The sequence below is a fragment of the Pollachius pollachius genome (genome assembly GCF_949987615.1).
Source record: "Pollachius pollachius genome assembly, chromosome: 4".
Classification (NCBI taxonomy): Eukaryota; Metazoa; Chordata; class Actinopteri; order Gadiformes; family Gadidae; genus Pollachius; species Pollachius pollachius.
In genome coordinates this window covers 19,182,138-19,201,440 of record NC_136937.1, presented here as the reverse complement: position 1 = coordinate 19,201,440, position 19,303 = coordinate 19,182,138, and the positions used below count along the sequence as shown (strand labels likewise).

The 19,303-nt window shown below is 44.0% G+C and overlaps 2 protein-coding genes across 4 annotated transcripts in view; one reads left to right on the top strand and one right to left on the bottom strand.

Moving 5' to 3' along the window:
• Positions 1 to 628: 628 nt before the first annotated feature.
• Positions 629 to 14,146, top strand: LOC307074797 (secretory carrier-associated membrane protein 1-like). Of its 2 annotated transcripts, none has more exons than XM_079735151.1 (9): positions 629 to 808; positions 3,370 to 3,447; positions 3,844 to 3,954; positions 4,137 to 4,245; positions 4,833 to 4,961; positions 10,704 to 10,863; positions 11,042 to 11,143; positions 11,663 to 11,780; positions 12,161 to 14,146. In XM_079735151.1, exons 1-9 carry the CDS (start codon positions 752 to 754, stop codon positions 12,296 to 12,298), a joined length of 1,002 nt encoding a protein of 333 aa, XP_079591277.1. In that variant the 5' UTR covers positions 629 to 751; the 3' UTR covers positions 12,299 to 14,146. The 2 variants fall into 2 exon arrangements, with proteins under 2 accessions (XP_079591277.1, XP_079591276.1); XM_079735150.1 differs by having other exon boundaries at positions 4,134 to 4,245.
• Positions 14,147 to 14,774: 628 nt separating this feature from the next.
• The window catches only part of lhfpl2a (LHFPL tetraspan subfamily member 2a), a 32,550-nt gene continuing 28,021 nt past the window's right edge, over positions 14,775 to 19,303 (bottom strand). For both annotated transcript variants that reach the window (XM_079735153.1, XM_079735154.1), the window contains exon 3: positions 14,775 to 16,169. In XM_079735153.1, coding sequence (XP_079591279.1) covers positions 15,913 to 16,169 — 257 coding nt within the window. In that variant the 3' untranslated portion in view covers positions 14,775 to 15,912. The remainder of the gene's footprint in view (positions 16,170 to 19,303) is intronic.

Below are 19,303 nucleotides of genomic sequence, written 5' to 3'. Positions count from 1 at the left end.
ATTGTCCCATTGTATTGTATTGTTTAAATGTATCGAAATGTTGTCCTGGTTGTTTGACCTACTGTTTACCTATATATATTGCACATTTGTAGGCTATGTATGCGGTTATATGTCCCTAATGGATGCATATTCAAGGGGCTCGCTGGAAGTATTAGATGTGTTATTCATTTACTTTGTACATTTTTGCCAGACCCTGAGAGTCTCGGTCAAGAAGGAATCCAACCGGTTTGGCAGTAGCCTACCACCACTCTCCACTACCTAAAATAAGGTCTATCCGTGTGTGTAATGCACCCAATATATCTCATGTTATCATACCATGAAGTATACGTCATTAGTAGTCGTTGACGGGGTTTTGATCTTTATTTTCATATAAAAAAATTGATACAATATCTGCCTCTGGAATTTAACTAAAGGCATTGTACACGCTGATACACGTGATGTGTATCGGTGTATCATTTGGTTTATATTTACGTTAAACAAAAAACTGTTATTGTATGGTATAATAACATGTTATTATGTCGTCGTTATGTTTCACGGGTCGTCTCGGTAACCTATCGTCGCCCGCCGATTCACTATCGACGGCGGCGGCGCGTCCACGTCAGAGGAGAGCGCGTCCACGTCAGAGGAGAGCGCGTTCACGTCAGAGGAGAGGAGGCGTATTGACATTGCTCTGAAACAAACCTTTAAATCGCCTTTTTTGTTTCCTTTCGCGGATAGGCAGGCGGAACAGCCCGATTAACGCGCCGTTACCATGTCAGACTTCGACAGTAACCCGTTCGCCGACCCGGAGGTCAGCAACCCGTTCCAGGTAGAGAGCTGTGCGCTAGCCTAGCCTTTTCCTGTTGATATGAGCCATGTATACTCATGTCAGCTGCGCTGCTGTGTAGTGTGACTGTCTGCCTGTCTGATATGTAGTGGGTCTGTCTGTCTGTCTGTCTGTCTGTCTGTCTGTCTGTCTGTCTGTCTGTCTGTCTGTCTGTCTGTCTGCCTGCCTGCCTGCTATGTAGTGTGGCTGTCTGTCTGTCTGTCTGCCTGCTTTGTAGTGTTGCTGTCTGCCTGCCTGTCTGCTATGTAGTGGGGCTGTCTGTCTGCCTGTCTGCTATGCAGAGTTGGACTATCGTTCCTCTCCGCTCACATTCAGATCAGATTAGGTTCTGGCTTGGTTTGTACCATATGTGATATGATAGTCGTTGAAGACATTTCTCTGCCATTGCTTTTTTTGTAAGTGCAACTATGTGTTCAGTTATTTCCCTAGTGGATGTAAATTAAAGGGCTAGCCGAATGTATTAGATGTGCTGTTAGTTTACTTTGTCAATACGAGGCAACGTGCAAGTTAAAACATCTGATCCAGACAGAGAGTCAGTTAGAGTCTCAGAATAGAAGTAATCCGACATGATTGGTAGTACCACTCCACTCCACTACCTAACATTATGTCTATCAGTGTGCATATTATGCATCCTATGTATCTCATGTTATCATAACATGATGTATGTTTAAATGCATTATCAAACGACTAATGCAGGATTAATTTTTGGGTGGATACTTCTCTTTTATGTGACGCCAGCAGTGCCGTTTTGTGCTTAAACTGCTCATAACTTCCCTAGACCTCCAAGTACATCTCTGCATGCTTATTGTGAGTGGACTGGCCTTACACAGAATAACAGTGCTCATGTTACACCCTAACCTTGCACATTTTTTGTATTTGTAAGGTTAGTGTAACTTTTTGTTGGCAGAATAAATATAAAGTTGGTTGGGTTTACAGGTCAAAATGGATAACAAATGTCACGACAAGAGTGACGGGACATTTGTTAGGCAAGTCCGCTCACAATAAGCATGCAGAGATGTACTTGGAGGTCTAGGAAGTTATTGAGCAGTTTAAGCACAAAACGGCACTGCTGGGTCTTGGTTGTTATGTATTGTGGTACAGTACATACACCATGTATGAATATGAATACACATGCCATTGATATCAAGGGCAAATTGACAGTTAAATAGTGGATGGTTATTATTGACATGTGGTTGGTCGTCTAGTGTTCCTGCACCTCTCTTTAGTTTGTTGGCTTCTGCTTTAGCCCCAAAACCAATGGAGCCGTTACCCCAAGCCATGTTCAATAATTAATGAAATCATATGTTGCTCCATCACTAACAGGTGGTATTATGATCCACTTGGCAACTGAGTTATTTGTGTTTCGACTAATCATGCATCTAATCGTTTATACAGTCTGTTTCATAGTATTTGCTGTATAGTAGGCATATATTTTTTTAAGAGACTAACTAAATTCAATCAATTGGAAAATGTAATTTGGTTTTAAGTTTTAACTATTATTATTGACCTTCTTAAATGATTATTTGACTGTCAAGGCATTTGAGGAATGAAACGCAACAGTCAAAGTGTACATTTGTGGGGCTGCTGGAAAGACCTCATTAACAATGAATGACAACACACTAAATATTTAACGCACTGGCCTGGCAAAAGTCGTGTGTGTGTGTGTGTGTGTGTGTGTGTGTGTGTGTGTGTGTGTGTGTGTGTGTGTGTGTGTGTGTGTGTGTGTGTGTGTGTGTGTGTGTATGTGTGTATTGCAAGGAGAGATGTCCCTATAACTTTAAGAGTTTGGAAGACATAGCAAGTGCTCGTCTGGAGACTGTTAAACTGCTTGTGGATAGAGACTACCGATCTTGACTAGGATACTCATTGAAGGGCTGTATGAATTACTGCTAATGGTAAGCTTCCTCTTTATCTCAATTGCTGCTAGTGTCGGTCTACACAAAAAGCAACATGTTGCGTTGCCTGTATAAGAGGAGAAATTAGTAAGTGCACTGTAATTCACTGGAATGTGCTCCATGAGTAAACATTAAATTTAGGCGTGGACAAATAACCACTGTGCCTGGTTATTCATCGGCTGCTCAGGCTTTTAGTTATTGAGCTTTAGCTAGTTTTTTGTCATCACTTCTCTGTAAAATATGATGTAAATATTTTATACATATTTTAACGATCCATCAGAGGTCAATACCCTTCTCTATATTCATCTTTTTTATTTCTATCTCAGTTCTGCGTCTAGAGATGTTCCTTCACCACACATTTCTGTTACAACCCATGGCTATTTTTAGACAGGCTTGCTGTGAAAATGATCAGAGTGAAGCCATGTTTGGCAGTATAGAATTATCGGCTGGATGTTTTTAGAGTAATGAGTGCTTATGTCTTCATAATGGGAGGACTAATAGCCGAGCCGTTCTGCTTCCAGAGGCCTCTGTTCAGCCCCACTTGGTATCCACACTGGTGTCACCAGAAGAGCAGAAGTGATTGTACGAAAATGATTCCGTGTGATTGTATTTAACAGAGCTCTGTCTCTCCTTGTTCATACTTGAAAGGATCCGTCGGTGACTCGCGTAACTCAGAATATTCCCTCCGCTCTGGAAGAGTACAACCCTTTCACAGATGGCAAACCAGTAAGTAACATGCAACAGAATGTTCTTCAGAGCATTTGAACACATCTGCTTGATTATGTCTTCACCTATTTCCCTATACATGATGGTGCACTACATGGCCTGACATGTGATGGATTCATGCATAATCTCAGGTCTTTTGTTATAATTACTGATGCAAATGTTGTAGTATTGCAGATATCAATGAAAATAAAGTACATGACGAATTCATAGAGTGGCCAAGTTTGAAACCATAGAAAGTGTTTTAACTGGGAAGACTATTGACATCAATGAAACCCAGCGAAACTCAAAATGCTGATGCAGAATTAAACCAATCATCGTTTTGGTTTTAAACTCCCTAAACCTTATATCTGTATCATGGCAACTAGCTAACCATGCCCTCCTTTCCCCTTCCCATAGGCTTCTCTGGCGGCCATGGCACCCAAAGCCGTGGGAGCCGCCGTCCATGCCCAGCCCGCCATCATGAACCCCACCGAGGACACCCTGTCCTACGCACAGCCCCCCACCCAGGTCTAGTCTCCCTCCTTCCATCGTCTCGCCACACCCGCTATCTTCACACTCAATAGCAACTCATTCCTGATGGAGAGAGTGCACTGGGTGGTCCATGCCTAGATTGGGTTATCTGGAGTAGAACTGAGAGCTTGATTTAGATGCTGAAGGTCTTGGTTTGTGTTGTGTATCGTGTGCAGCAGCAGGCACGCATAGCCGAGGAGCTCCTGAGGAGACAGGAGGATCTGGAGAGGAAGGCTGCGGAGCTGGACCGCAGGGAGAGAGAAATGCAGTCGCTGAGCGCCTCAGGAGGTGGGCGAGGGGCGGGGGGGGTTGGCCTTCCATCCAAGAGAGGGGGATCCCAGAGGGGGCTCTGGTTCAGTCTAATGTTTGGGGCTTCTTCCTGGAGTCATCCAGGTGGACTAGAAGGGAAGTCAACGGTGCAAGTGGTCGATCGGCTGGAATGACTCATTAAAAATAGTTTTAAGGAAAGTTTTCCATAGCTTAGGGAAGGGAACTTACACTTGACACATGGCGAAATGAGTAGCACATGATGCGGACCAATCATGAGCTTTCATCACCCGACCATGTGCATGGTTGTCTCCCGGTGACGGCTCCTAAGCAACCCGGGAGGTTTCGTCAAAGGCTGTCCTATTCTTGTTACTTTTTAATACCACCTCTTGAATTCTGCATGGCCTCTAGCACCCATGCTGAGCACCCATGTGACGTCATGGCGTTGTCCTACGGGTCCTGCTCCTTACTTTCTCTGGAGTTCTTCACTACAACAGTCACCGACCCCGACGCTTTGCACCAACTCTTCAATCAATTGTTGTTTACTCAGGCTGATGACGGACTAGGATTATGAATATTAATTATTACTGTTGTTTATGTCCTGGTAGGCCGGAAAAACAACTGGCCTCCACTTCCAGAGAAATTCCCAGTAGGGCCATGCTTCTACCATGATATCACCGTGGACATCCCAGTGGACTTCCAGAAGACCGTCAAGATCATCTACTACCTGTGGATGTGTGAGTGCTCCTCTCATTCCCCATACTGCTATGTGTGTGGATGACCCACCACCGCACACATCCCTTTGGGAGACTCCACTTGAGCTAAAACCCAACCTAATACGAAACATATTTGGAAGTGACGGTTGAAAAGTTGTATGGCTTCTTTCTCTGATGGAAAATGCTGTAACAAACCTGAAAGAAAATGAAAGGAGGTATAGTATATCTTATACATGTAGTTTGCTTAATCATTGAATGACCATGATCAGAGATTTAAGAAAACTCAAATTGAAATACCAGCCTTTCCGGCAACAATTCTGCAGCCGGTATTTTCTCCTGGGAAACGTTGTGTCCAACATTCTGGGTCGAAACATTGTTTTTTCTGTTTTGGCGTGTTGGTGTGTATGATTCACTATTCTCTGAGTACCATGGGTTGCCAGATATGAAAGAAGTTGGCACACAAGCCCAGCATAATGCAGCCGTAGAAGTAAACAAATGAACTGGATGAACTGAGAGTGAACTAGATTCTATCCAGAATAAAAAGCCTCGCCCTGAAAAAAATGCATGAGCAGAGTCCTGCTATAACACGTGCAAATCCCTTGAGAGTTGTAGAACGCTTTCAAGATGGGCACCACAATTGCCGGACGAGCTTGTTTATAATTTGCAGAAAAGGGATCAATTGCAAACGTATCCATGAGCAGGTCACACACACTGACGTTTTTTCTGGCCCCACATCAAAAAATACCATCTTCAGGGGAAATGACACATGATCGTTCTTTGAGCAGGCTAGTCACGTCAGACCGGCTGATAATGTCATGAAGTGCAGCCCAACTGCCAACTGGTGCACTGACTGTCCGCAGCTGGCCCCTCCCCCACTCTCTTCCTCATCTCACAGATCATTTATGAATAAGTTGGGAATAGCTACTTCTCACATTTGGAGAAAACCCCAAAATGGATATTATAAAATACAAATGTATATGGGGGCAGTCGCCCCCCCCAGCACCCAATGGCAATGGTCCATATTGTACCTTTTAATTATAGAAGTTAAATACAGGTGATGTTAGTCATAAAATAAGATGTAAACCCGAAACCAAAAGCCCTGTTTGGTCTGGGCCACTAGTACTAGTACTACTAGTAGTACGAGTCCAAACAGGACTCAACATTAACCCTTTTTTTTTTGTAGTTTTGTTTATGGTTTGTTATTGTTAGTGACATCCTTTTTAAAATGAATCAAATACAGTTCTGGTCAGTCTGTAAGGTAACCTCAGTAAGGTTTTGTGGAGTTTACTCATAGGCGTTTACTTTTCAACGTAAACTCTATTGCAAGTGTTCTCATTCTCCCCCTGTTATCCCATGGGTCGAATTAAAAGAAAGCAACGAAGGCTTTGTTCCTTTAAGAAAATATCTATGTGTGCGAGCATGAAACCAAGGAAGGGAAGTAAAATAATAGACATCTCCTTTTTTTGCCGCTGACTGAAAGAGAAAGAAAGAGAGGATAAATTAATTCAGTAAGCTCATGATGACTGAGCACATGACCAGGTCATGTGCTCTCAATTGTGTGGCTGTGTCACATGATTGGCTGGTAGCTGGCCTTACAACCAGCCCTCCCTGGCACAGACGTCCCTAGTGTCCCTGTTCTCCTTCCTCTCTCTCCCGCTGTTATCGGGGGTCTTCTGTGACTGAATGTGGGGATCCCCTCCACGTCATGCCGCTTCTAACCAGCTACGCCTCCACCCACATATAACCCCACTTTAGCGTCACATTTCACATTGTGCGTCTGCGTCCTGCTGTGTGTAACCAGAGGGCTCCGTCACATTCCCCAGAGTTGTGTGAAATGTAGGCCAGCAGCACAAACCCCTGGGGCTGTAGGACGAATGACTACCACCGCCCGGTGGTACCCCAACCCTAACCTTAACCTAACCCTAACCCCTGGGGCTGTAAGACACATGACTACCACCGCCCGCACCGCTTTCCCATCACCGCCTTGCAGGTCCTGCTAACCAGTCGTGTGTGTGTGTGTGTGTGTGTGTGTGTGTGTGTGTGTGTGTGTGTGTGTGTGTGTGTGAGAGAAATGGAGCAGCAAGAATCTTAATATTGTTGTGTACAACCTTGCACGTGTGTTTCCTCACTCCGTGATGTTAAGCTGTACACCAATAGTTCTACATTCGGTGTCTGTGATTTCCTGGACCGGATCAGTCATGTTCTAAACAATGGCGGTTCTACACGGGGGCCCACGGGGGCCCGTGCCCCTGTGGACATGTCCCTGGCCCCCCCTGTGGCCCCACCGTGCTGACCAAATAAAACAATTATGAATTGATTATGATTTTACACGCGAGTGCCAAAAGCGGAACTAATGCGACGCAACGTTCTACACGGGTAAATTAGAGCGGCGCACCCAAACGGCGCACCCAAACATTGTTGCTGCACGTTCTACACGGGTAAATTAGAGCGGCGCACCCAAACGGTGCACCCAAACACTGTGTTGCTGCTGCTCGGTGAATGCGAGCTCAGCAAATACTCCTGGAGAAAGAAAGGAGCTACGATTTCTCCTGTTGCAAAAGTCGAAGGTAAGCAAAACGATTTAATCTTTTATGTGACTTGTTGTTCTTGTTGATCTTCCCGTGTTAAGTAGGGAGAGATGGTTATGCAACGAAGTGTAATGCATGCCCCTACGATTTTTTCTTCTAATAGCAGCTATCATGAAACGAGGAAAGAATATAGCATCCTTTTTTGCCCCAGTAAACAAAAAAGTGAAAGAAACAGCAGTGAGAGAAACAAGTCAAGGTATTGAGAGAGCTGAGGAGCAGGAAGAGGGAGAGTCGGAGGAGGTTGGAGAGAGGGCATGTGATGAACGTGAGGGCTCTGACACAGAGAGGGAAATTTCAGAGAGTGAGAAGGATGAAGAAGAGGGTGAGGAGGAAGAAAACATACAGAGACAGAGAGAGAAACAGCCAGAGGTACAGCAAGTAAATCCATGTGGATCAAGTACTGCAGGTTTGTGATGAAGAAGGTTATTTCTGTTTGCAAAGTAGTGCAATTACTATTTCATTGTAGGTCTACTGTGTATCCTTAAAATTATGCTTTCTGCTGTAAATTCAATTTGTGCCAATATGGCACAAACTTGAACTACATGCAGATATACATGCGTAAGTAAATAAATGTTGTAGTTGTGCTCTATGTTTATTGTACATCTTTCTACAGATATCAGCAAGTCCAAGAATGATGCACCAGTACAGCCGAACTTGAATATATTCCCAACCACTTTGATGGGGGACAGAAGACGGTGCTTCAGGCAAAACTGGTATACTCTTCATCCATGGCTTGAGTATTCTGTCATAATGGACTCTACATATTGCTATGCATGTAGACATTTTAGCACACCAAAGGCCCCTGACACTGTTTTTGTTTCAACCCCTGGGTTTAGAAACTGGAAAAATGCAACTATGAGAAAGGCAGGGTTTTCAGTTCATGCAAAGTCTGAGCGACACAAGTGTGCAATGATAGCGTGGCGGGATTATCAAAGTGCTGTTAAAAATGATGCAACACTAGCAGATATCCTTAACAAAGAACACACTAAACAAGTACAAGAAAATCGGGCATACATTAAAACAATTGGGGAAGTGCTGTTACTTACAGCTACACAAAACATAGCACAAAGAGGGCATGATGAATCTGAAGAGTCCAATAACAAAGGAAACTTTAGGGAAATTCTTAGCACAGTTGCTAACCACGACCCACTTGTTAAGAGAAGATTAACTTCTATTAACAATGCAAAGTACACAAGCAAGATCATCCAGAATGAGGTTTTGGGTTGTTTGGCAGAAATGGTTCGTTCTGAAATCATAGAAGAAGTGAAGAACAGTGAGGTTTTCAGCATCATGGCAGATGAAACAAAGGATGTTTCAAAAAGTGAACGGATTTCTTTCACACTCAGGTACTATTACAATGGGGCCATTAAGGAGAGTTTTCTCCATTTTGAATCTGCAGAGAGGTTAGATGCAGCAAGCCTAACTGGAAAAATAGTGAACTTACTGGAAAGTTACGGCCTGAACTACAAAAATAACCTTGTAGGCCAAGCATACGATGGCGCTGCCGTTATGAGCGGTAAACATTCAGGGGTTCAGGCAAGGATCAAAGAACAGGCTAAATTTGCCTTCTACATTCATTGTAGTGCACACTGTCTCATTTTAGTGTTAGTTGATGTCGTCAAAAATGTCCCAGAAACAGGAGTTTTTTTCTTTGTTACAGAGCCTTTATATTTTTACCTCTGGCTCATATGTGCACCCAAAATGGCTGTCTCTCCAAAAAGAAATGTATGGCAAAACAAGGGAGTTGCAACGTTTAAGCGACACACGTTGGGCATGCCGATTTCTAGCACTACGCAACATAATTGACACTCTACCTGCCCTTAAACGACTACTGCAACAGATTGCTCAAGAACGCCACGGTGAAAGAACTGTTGAGACCCGAGGTCTTCTGCCTCAAATTGACCTACAATTTGTTGTGCACCTTGTCACTCTTAGTAAGTTGTTTGGGGAGACAAAAATACTGTCTGACATGTTACAGTCACAAACTGTTGATCTGGCTAGAGCTGTTGACTTGGTAAATGCTTTAGTCCAGACATTGAAAGACCACAGGCAGGAGTCTTTCTTTGATAAGTTGTGGGATGAAGCATTGACTATTTGTGAGCACTGTGATTCTGCACCATCAGTGGCAAAACGTCAGACAATGCTGAGCACTAGGCTCAGTGGCTACTGCACACTAAGCACTGTTGGTCAGAGGGAGGTAGAACGTGACAAAGCTATGTTTTGCACATCATTTTTCTATCCTGTAATTGACAGCATGCTCAAGGAGTTGAACAGACGTTTCTCCAATACCAACTGTGAGCTCATGACAAGCATACAGTCTCTCAACCCCCAGAGTGATGCCTTTTTAAAGGAGACAAATGTTTTTTCATTTGGCCGTTTGTACAATGCAGACATTGATGATTTAGGGCATGAGCTCCATCAATTTAAGAGAGTTTTGGACAGAAAAATACAGAGTGGTGAAATTACAAAGCCATGCAATACAGTTGAGCTGGTTTGTTTTATTGAGCCATACAGGGAAGTTTTCTTTGAACTCTTTAGACTGTGCAAGATTGCCGTAACCCTTCCTGTAAGCTCAGCCTCTTGCGAACGCAGTTTCTCCACACTGAAACTGATCAAAACCTTCCTGCGGTCCACCACTACTGACATGAGACTCAGTGATCTTGGTGTCCTGAGCATAGAGTCCAGAAGGGCCAAGGCTCTGGATCTGGATGCATTTGTGGACCGTTTTGCCAGACAGCACAACCGCCGTATCATGTTGTTGTAGTGTAGTGTTTACATTAATAGGTAATGTCACATTTTTATACCCTTTGTTGTACCCTGGAGGTTTGTTCACATTGAATTGAAACACTGTATTTGTACCCTGTACTGTATTTTTCATTTTTCTACGGCCCTACCTCCTTTAGCTTCAGGATTTAGGGCATGAGCTCCATAAATTGAGTGGTTAAGTTAAAAAGCCATGCAGTACAGTTGAGCTGGTTTGTTTTATTGGGCCATACAGGGAAGTTTTCTTTGTATTTTACTGATTTGAAAATAAAATAAATAAATCTTTAAATATCATTTTGTGCCTTTTTTTTGTGCCCCTCTGGTTGAACACCGGCCCCTCTTTGGCCCCCCTAGTAAAATTTGTCTAGAACCGCCACTGGTTCTAAAGCACTCACCTGCTGTTCCCCTCCAGTCCACAGTGGGACGCTGTTCGCCAACCTGATTGGCTGCATGGCCTGGTTCTGTGTGGACCCGTCCCGAGGGGGAGACTTTGGATTGGCCATCCTCTGGCTCCTCTTGTTCACCCCCTGCTCATTTGTCTGTTGGTACAGACCACTTTATGGCGCGTTCAGGTACACTCACTCACTCACTCTCTCACTTCAACTTTCCAAGCAAACTCAAACCTCTGACTATTAGGCTCAAGATATGTAAAAAATATATAGAAACTGTATATATTTCAATAAATTGTCATAAATGTCATACTGTATTAGTAAACATTTCGCTCTGTGCTTCTGTGTTGTACTTCTGCAGGAGTGACAGCTCCTTTAGGTTTTTCATCTTCTTCTTCGTGTATGTCTGCCAAGTGGGAGTGTACGTTGTCCAGGCGATCGGCCTCACAGGGTGGGGTGCTAGGTGAGATGACATGTGGCAGGCACGTTGTCAGCCATTTTGAAAGGACACAGCCGACCCTTGACTGTTCTGCTATGTTTCTTATTTCTTCTTATTAAATACCTTAGCTTAGCTTAGCTTAAATGCTATTGTCAAGGTAGGTATTGCTGTCCTCTTGCTAATCAAGCACATTAGATATCAAGTAGGTACAGTTGTAAGGCCTGATGATGGGATTTGACTATAAGCCAAGGCAAGGCAACTTTATTTGTCACTTTTCGTACACGAGGCAGACTCAATGTTCAGTGCTTCACATAGAAACTTTGTCATACAATAAAAATAAATAATATAATAAAATAAAGAAATAAAAAAAATAAGGTAAAGTTTAAAAAAAAAGTAATAGCTCTGTCTACCTAGCATAGTTGATGTTCTTGTCTTGGCAGGGCCTCAGTGCTCATCACTGTGATGTTATCATGCTTGTTAAGTACAGTTGTTCAAGCCTTGTTTTGAGGCGTTGACTGGTCATTTCATACGGTCTTCCCTCAGCGGCTGGATCTCTGCCCTAACGTGCCTGAACAAGAGCATCGCCGTGGGCATTATCATGATTCTCATCGCCGGGCTGTTCACCGCGCTGGCGGTCATGTCCCTCGTCATGTTCAAAAAGGTAGGAAACTCTTGCTCGTGCACGTCTACTTCAGGTACTTTCTTCCCAGAAGCGCTGGTGGAGTAGGCGGCTACGGGGTTGGATCCCGATCCCAAAGGTCCCGGGTTCTACCGCCCAAAGGTCCCGGGTTCTACTGCCCAAAGGTCCCGGGTTCTACCGCCCAAAGGTCCCGGGTTCTACCGCCCAAAGGTCCCGGGTTCTACCGCCCAGTGTCTGCTGCCCACCCAGTCGGCCCCCTAACCCCGCTTCCTGCTTCTACATTACATGGATCTGAATCCACATCCACTGTCCTTTTGGATGAAGTTATCTGCCGTTACACAAAAGGTAAATGACCCACATGGTGTCTTGACAACCTGTTCCCTGTCTCCCCCTCACCCCAGGTGCATGGGATGTACCGGACCACGGGGGCCAGCTTCGAGAAGGCCCAGCAGGAGTTCGCCAGCGGGGTCATGTCCAACAAGACGGTGCAGACGGCTGCGGCCCGGGCGGCCCAGGAGAGCTTCAAGGAGCAGATCTGAGCCAGACCCACCTTGCCATCTTCAGCCCTCCCTCCCCCACAGCCTTCTCCCATCCAATCACAGTGATTAATATTTATATGTTTTTTTCTCTTGACTGCAACGATGAAAAACAGCACCCTGGCAGTACCCCGCCTCACCCCTTCTCTGTAGGACCCAACCCCCCCCCACACACCCACCAGCCCACTCACACACACCCATCCACCCACACCGTCCCTGGCATCCGGCCAGCCCTTAACCAGCACAAAAGTGTGTGTGTGTGTGTGTGTGGCCTATTGATTATTACCAAGTTTTCATTGTATTCATTCTGGTCATTGTTTTCAGACACAACCTCTCTTGTCACTGTGGGTTATGTTACATCCCAGAACTGCCTGTTTCTGTTATTTATTTCTGCACAACAGTGGGGAGGAGTGGATGGTTTGGAGTGCATCGGGGCCTCACTCTGCTGCCCCCTAGTGGAGCGACTGAGAGCTGTAAACGATGAATGCTGTGCATTCCACGACGCATGGTCTTTGCCTTCTGTATTCTACTTACCATGATCTGCTGGGTTAGTTTGGGTCTCATCGGAGGTTCCTTTGCTTGGACTCAATGCCTTTGACGTTGCGGGGGTCTGTCACTAATACCAAGTTGCACTTTAACTTGTATTTTTTGTTTGCATTTCTGCCGTCATTGCAAACCTAAACTTGTCTTTAAATAAATAATGACATTGGCGTTCTGAGTGGAGCTTAAGGTGACACGTTTCCTCATGCAAATGAATCACCATGAATCACAATTCAGGCCCCGTCTGCGGCGCCACGGATCCAAATTATTGTCCCGCGGTTTGAAAACGGCACAACCCGTCTTCAGCCTTTCTGAGAACATGGGAGATTTACCTCAGAGTCCCCTCAGGGTGCAGGCCTGCTATGTCTGCACCTCCACACTGAGGCTAGAAAATACATTCAGATACACGCGTGCATACTTGGGCCCTTCGGGTAAGCAACGTAGGTGCTTCCGACCGTGGGCGTAATGTTTTGTCTAATGTCTTAGTTCACGGGTCTTGTGTGGACCGACTGTCCAGGACTGCGATCACATCGTTATTTTGTTGCAGTGAAGTTGACGAGCAGTTATGTAAAACTTTGGAAAGCAAAACTCCGCGCTATTGTATCTCCGTTTAGATCGTGTGACGTTATCTTTTGGGATGCATAACAGCGGGGGAGAAGGGAGTTAAGAGTGATTTTAGATGTAAATAAATGCCGATAGTTTGCTATGCGTAAAATGGAGTAGTCTATCTTACCTTTGAGAATGTTAAACACAGGTCTCTGTCCTATCTAGGTGTGTGTGTGTGTGTGTGTGTGTGTGTGTGTGTGTGTGTGTGTGTGTGTGTGTGTGTGTGTGTGTGTGTGTGTGTGTGTGTGTGTGTGTGTGTGTGTGTGTGTGTGTGTGTGTGTGTGAGAGAGAAATAAATGGTGCACCAAGCTACTTAATATTTTTCCTACCGTTTGTATAATCAATGGCATCTAACAAATATCAACTATCACGTTGATACATCTGTTGCATATGAAAAATGGCAGAAGATCCTTAATTATCGATTCGACACCGTTTATGGTAGAAACACTGAAAACTGAATGAGTCAATCATGGAGGGATTTGGTTAATAATGAACCAACGATTTAGATTGTTTCTTACTGAATTAGAAAAAAAATATTTTTTTATTTGAGTCAATCATGGAGTGATGAGAATCAAACGATTATGAGCCTTTCCCCTAAATACCTGTGTGCGGTAAAGATCGACCATGGTGTACTCTGATAGCATGTTGAATAGGTAGTTTTGTATATTTATTGTAATAACGTTTAATAAAATTACTCATGTTTGATGTATTTGTCTAATTGATTGTGTACAATTCCGTTTTGGGGGAACTGACAACATGCCTAATGACACTATTTTGGGGGAGCAAGACTCGGGACTCTTTACTTAGACGGCGAACAGGCAGCTAAACACCAGCAGAGTGCAGCAGAGCTCAGTATGGGAAGATGTAGCCTAACGCGTACAGATTATATATGTCATGGCTTTCAGATGAAAATTATTCCGATGCACACAGTGCTTAAATAACTCACTATCCTAAGCGTTGAAATACATTTAAACAAAAGTAAAGTCAATTGAAAACATACCACTTTTACGAATTACAAAGTTACACAAAGACACCTAATCTAAACCCAGGAGTAGTGACCTGGAGGCTCAGCAATACCTCTGGTATTTTCTCACTGGGCTTTATTTTACAGTTGACTAATCCACGGCAATCCACCTAACTACACACAACCAATTAACTAATTATCTCACATGGACAGAGGGATATCCGTACAAAAACACTATACACACTAACATGGATTAAATGTTTTACTTCTACTACTAACTACTTTCTAACTACTTTAAGAAAACATTTAAACTTCATTGAGAAAAAAAAAGTAGCCGGACAGCATACAGTTCATTTAAAAGTATCTTTATTGATTTGGCAGAAACACATTAGGATAGATAGGTTGTTATCTATCCAAGATTAATCATCCATGGCTAGATTCCCCAGAGCAAGGTCCCTTCTAGAAACACGTAGAGAGGAACTAATCCTTATACCCCATTATCTATTCATCTATTGAAACTCCTTAATACTTCATTTGTGTGAGCGTAACCTGTGTCTTCACGCACAGAGAGCACTATATTATTCATACGAGGAGCAGAACGGAACCAGAGAGACGTTTCAGTTTTCCGTTAAAACGAAAATGTAAAAGCAGAAGTTTCACACATAAAGAAAAAACATATCTAAATTAATAACACAGACCTCTCTCTCATGAAGCCCCCCAGATGCTCCACTGGCGAGTCCATACCATCAATACATTTCAAGGGTCTAACAAATACAAAAGTCATTCAAGCACAACGTTACATTCTTCTAAGGCTTGGAACTCGGTCCACTTGCTTTCTAAAGGCCTTATTTAACGTTGTTTTTTTTTTATATTCAACTGAGTAGTGGTTCCCTTGTTGAGTTGTCACTCTGCCCTCTGTGGCGCTCTGGTAGAACGCAGCAGAACCTTGTGGTCCTGGTCCGAGGAACCGGAACACACAACCCAACGCAAGGTATGACATCATCTTCATCATCATCATTATCATCCCAGTGCTCTGGATGAACCTGACCATCATTCTCTCATCCTCTGTACAGTCTACACACGCACACACGCACGCACGCACACACAAACACACACACACGCACACATACACACACACAGACACATACACATAGACACATATTTACAAAACACAGCTCTTGTGGACACCCACATGAACAACTATAATATGGAAAGAAAAAGAGAACTCATCACCTCTAGTGGTAAACAAAGAAAAGGGGAGAAAGTACACACACACACAAACACAGACACACACGCACAATAGAAAAACACAAATGACGCCGACAACACACTCAAGAAAACTTGGCACATTGACCGCATCTCCCAAGCGTCAACACTCAACAACACATGAATACACTCTTCAGTCTTTAGTGGTAAACAAACAGCAGGGCCTGCTTCCTGCGGCCCGGGCCAGTGTTCAGAGGCCCTTCTCCTCCTCTGCCTCTCCTCTTCAGAGGGGAGGACACTCCTAGAGGAGGCAGATGAGGCTCTTCCCCTCCTCGATCTCCTCCTGCACCTTGTCGCTGGAGGTGGCAATCTCGGCCTGCGCGGAGAATACGGCGCACAGGAAGGTGAGCACGGTGCCACCCATGGCGGTGTAGAAGGCCCAGCCCATGGAGCACAGGCCGGCACGGTACGGCCCGGCGTCGTGGCCGCAGTACAGCTGCACCTTGTCCGAGCCCCAGCCCGCAGGGAACAGCATCAGCCCCAGGATCAGGAACAGACCTGAGGAAGACAAGAGGAGGAGTGTTGAGGAGGATTCATAGATCAACCGTGAATGGGAAATGTCAAGTCGTGACAGCATGTTCGATGGTGACATACAGCCCTTCCCCCTCTCCTAAAACCAACCGTACAACCTCCGTGTCCTGTGCAGGAAGGTGTGTACAAAGCATGTGCAAAAATCTTCAGGTACAGATAAATGCAGAGTGCTGCTCTACTCAGAAGGTTTCTTTAAGAAACACTTGACTAGGTCCATGGGTAACATCATGCTCATGACTCAATGTGAGACCTAATGTATTGGTTTATGGGCATCATTTATATATATATATATATATATATATATATATATATATATATATATATATATATATATATATATATATATATATACATATACACATATATATACATCTATATATAGAGAGATATATAGATAGATAGATGAAAACAAAAAGACCCCTGCATGAGGCATCATTGCATGGAGTAGAGAAAAACCCACTACGATTGTCTCATTAAAATAACAACAAAATTTCCGGATGTCAAAACATTTCCACGTATTGTTATCATAACAAACCCTTATGCAAACAATTCCGTAATTCCCAAAGCAGGGAAAGAAGAAGGCATGGAAACAACAGGAAGATGGAGAGGGGAAACCCGAGGCCTTCCCCTCTCTGACTTGACTGGACTGCTTCCTGTTTCTGTCAAGATGAAGAGGGCCACTTCCTGTGAAGCAGTCCATTCACCGCTGTGTTCACCGGACCTCTACAACACTCAGTAGTAGTACAATAAAGGCAGCTGTTACTTTATTGTGTAAATTATATTTATTTTCTAATATTGTACAGTTTAATTTTTAATTATTTGTATGTTCAATTATATTGATATGATAGTTTCTGTATGTAATGGATTTGATGGATTTCATCGGTATTGGTATTTAATTGGTGTATTCATTTGTTTTTTTATTGGCAATAGACCAATAAAATCTTTATATAAATGTCATGGCGGTGGGTGCCTTGCTATTAACATTATTCATTCCTGTTTAAAGCCATGTTCAAATACATTTTCAAAAGAAGGCAACAATATTTCCTGCTGCTCCTCATGCCTTTCTCTGATTCTTCTCCTGTTCCATTTGACACACATACAGCTCGGGGAGGGGAATTCTTGTTGGTTTGCAGAGCAGCCAGGCTGGATCAACTACAGGTCCTCTAAAATCCCCGACCCCAGTGCTGCTCCTCATTCCCACGGGAGGACCAGATCAGACTGCTGGCCAGAGGGCATGGAGCTAACTCAATCTCTGAAGGAGACATCACGATAATGACATTATAGATAGTAAATCAGGGGAGGATGAGAGAGAGAGGGAGCAAGAGAGAAAGGAGAGAGGGATAGAGAGAGAGGAGATCAAGGTCACTCTACCATGCATGCCTTGTTCAACATTCAATTTGTGTCTTGCCTGTTCCTGCTCCTATAACAGGCAACACACCGTTCACACATTTTGAACTTGAATAAACTTTAAATCTGTAATGGATGAATGGATGAGTGGCGTGTTTTGAACCTCATCACTGGTGTTGTTTAACCGTTCACGTAACCCTAAACATTTTCCACTGGAAACACTGTTTTCTTTCCAATACCGATACCGCCCGGGGCTATGTGTGTGACACGTCTTGATAAGGAATAAGATGTTATCAAGGTATTTGTCCATGTTTGTGTGTGTGTTCCTGTGTGTGTGTGTGTGTGTGTGGGTGGGTGTGTGTGTGTGTGTATGTACGTGTGTGTGTGTTTCTGTGTGTGTGTGTGTGTTTCTGTTTGTGTGTGTGTGTGTGTGTGTGTGTGTGTGTGTGTGTGTGTGTGTGTGTGTGTGTGTGTGTGTGTGTGTGTGTGTGTGTGTGTGTGTGTGTGTGTGTGTGGTCTGTATCCTCCCTGGGCCCTCCTGATTATAATGTATTCACCTGAATGATGAGTACCAAATGTTGATATCTACAATGACTTAATTTATCCACTGTTTACTTGATTCAACATCTGATAGAGGAAATAAGAGACGCATCGGGTGTCGCTAGAGTGTTTGTCTTGACGACACAGGAATCATGGACTATTGGTTTAAATATGTTCAATATTAATTCAGTATCATGTGTTCATGTGTGGCCTAATCTCAAACAGGTATGCTGCGGACATTGGGGAATATGCTCACATATGCTCATTGGAATATATGCACATATACTAACAATTTGCACCCAAGTTGAGTTCACCCCTTAAAAGCTGCTGTAGGTCACATTCTAGACTCGCAAAGAGAGCAGAGGAGAAAAAAAAGTTGTCCCCCTTTCTGCTCCCCTCCCTTCCTCCCTCTCCCCTCTCTACGTTTCTCCTCCTCAGAAGTGGTGCATTTCACTCGCATGTGATTGACAGGCAAGATGGATTCCTTGACCAATCAGGGAAGAGATGCCCTGATTGGCCAGAGAGGAGACATGGATGTCTAACAGGTAAGTTGTCTCGTCCGGAGACAAGCGTGCGGTCACCAGGACAGATATGCTCACAGCACATTTCACTCGCTAATAGACATTGAATGTCTTACATTTCTAACAAACAACACCTGAATAATCCTTCTCAAATCAAACCTACAGCACCGTGTAGAGGAGCTAGAGTACGGCAGCGTAACTCATGAATCGACTGAACCCTAAAGTGTCTAAGGAGCCACGATATAAATGAAAACAACTGGTGTGCTGCAGAACCAACCTCTAAAGTGCCAGGCTCCTTCTCTTCCTACTGTCTTCCTCTCACTCCCTCCTCCGCTCTCCTCCCCCTCACTCCGTATAATATTAAACAAGGAAATGAAAACTAGGTCATGAATTCTTTCCACATGTTGGTGCGTTTGCCTTGACGTCCAGGCAGGGCCTCGCTGATGGATCCAAGGTATGGTTCTAATTCTCCCCAGCTCGCCTCAACGTGGATCCACACCAAACACACACACACGCGCACACACACACACACACACACACACACACACACACAGACACACACACACACACACACACACATATACACACAAACACACATATATATCCGCATGCACACGCACACACCTATATACACATGCACACAAAAACACACACATATATCCATATATACACACACACACAGACACACACACC

Bases quoted from the DNA above. Each gene is read 5' to 3' on its own strand.
- LOC307074797 (XM_079735150.1), top strand. From the start codon at position 752: ATGTCAGACTTCGACAGTAACCCGTTCGCCGACCCGGAGGTCAGCAAC. The intron at 10,864-11,041 runs GTACACTCACTC...GTACTTCTGCAG, and splicing joins CCACTTTATGGCGCGTTCAG to GAGTGACAGCTCCTTTAGGT. The intron at 11,781-12,160 runs GTAGGAAACTCT...CCCTCACCCCAG, and splicing joins CCCTCGTCATGTTCAAAAAG to GTGCATGGGATGTACCGGAC.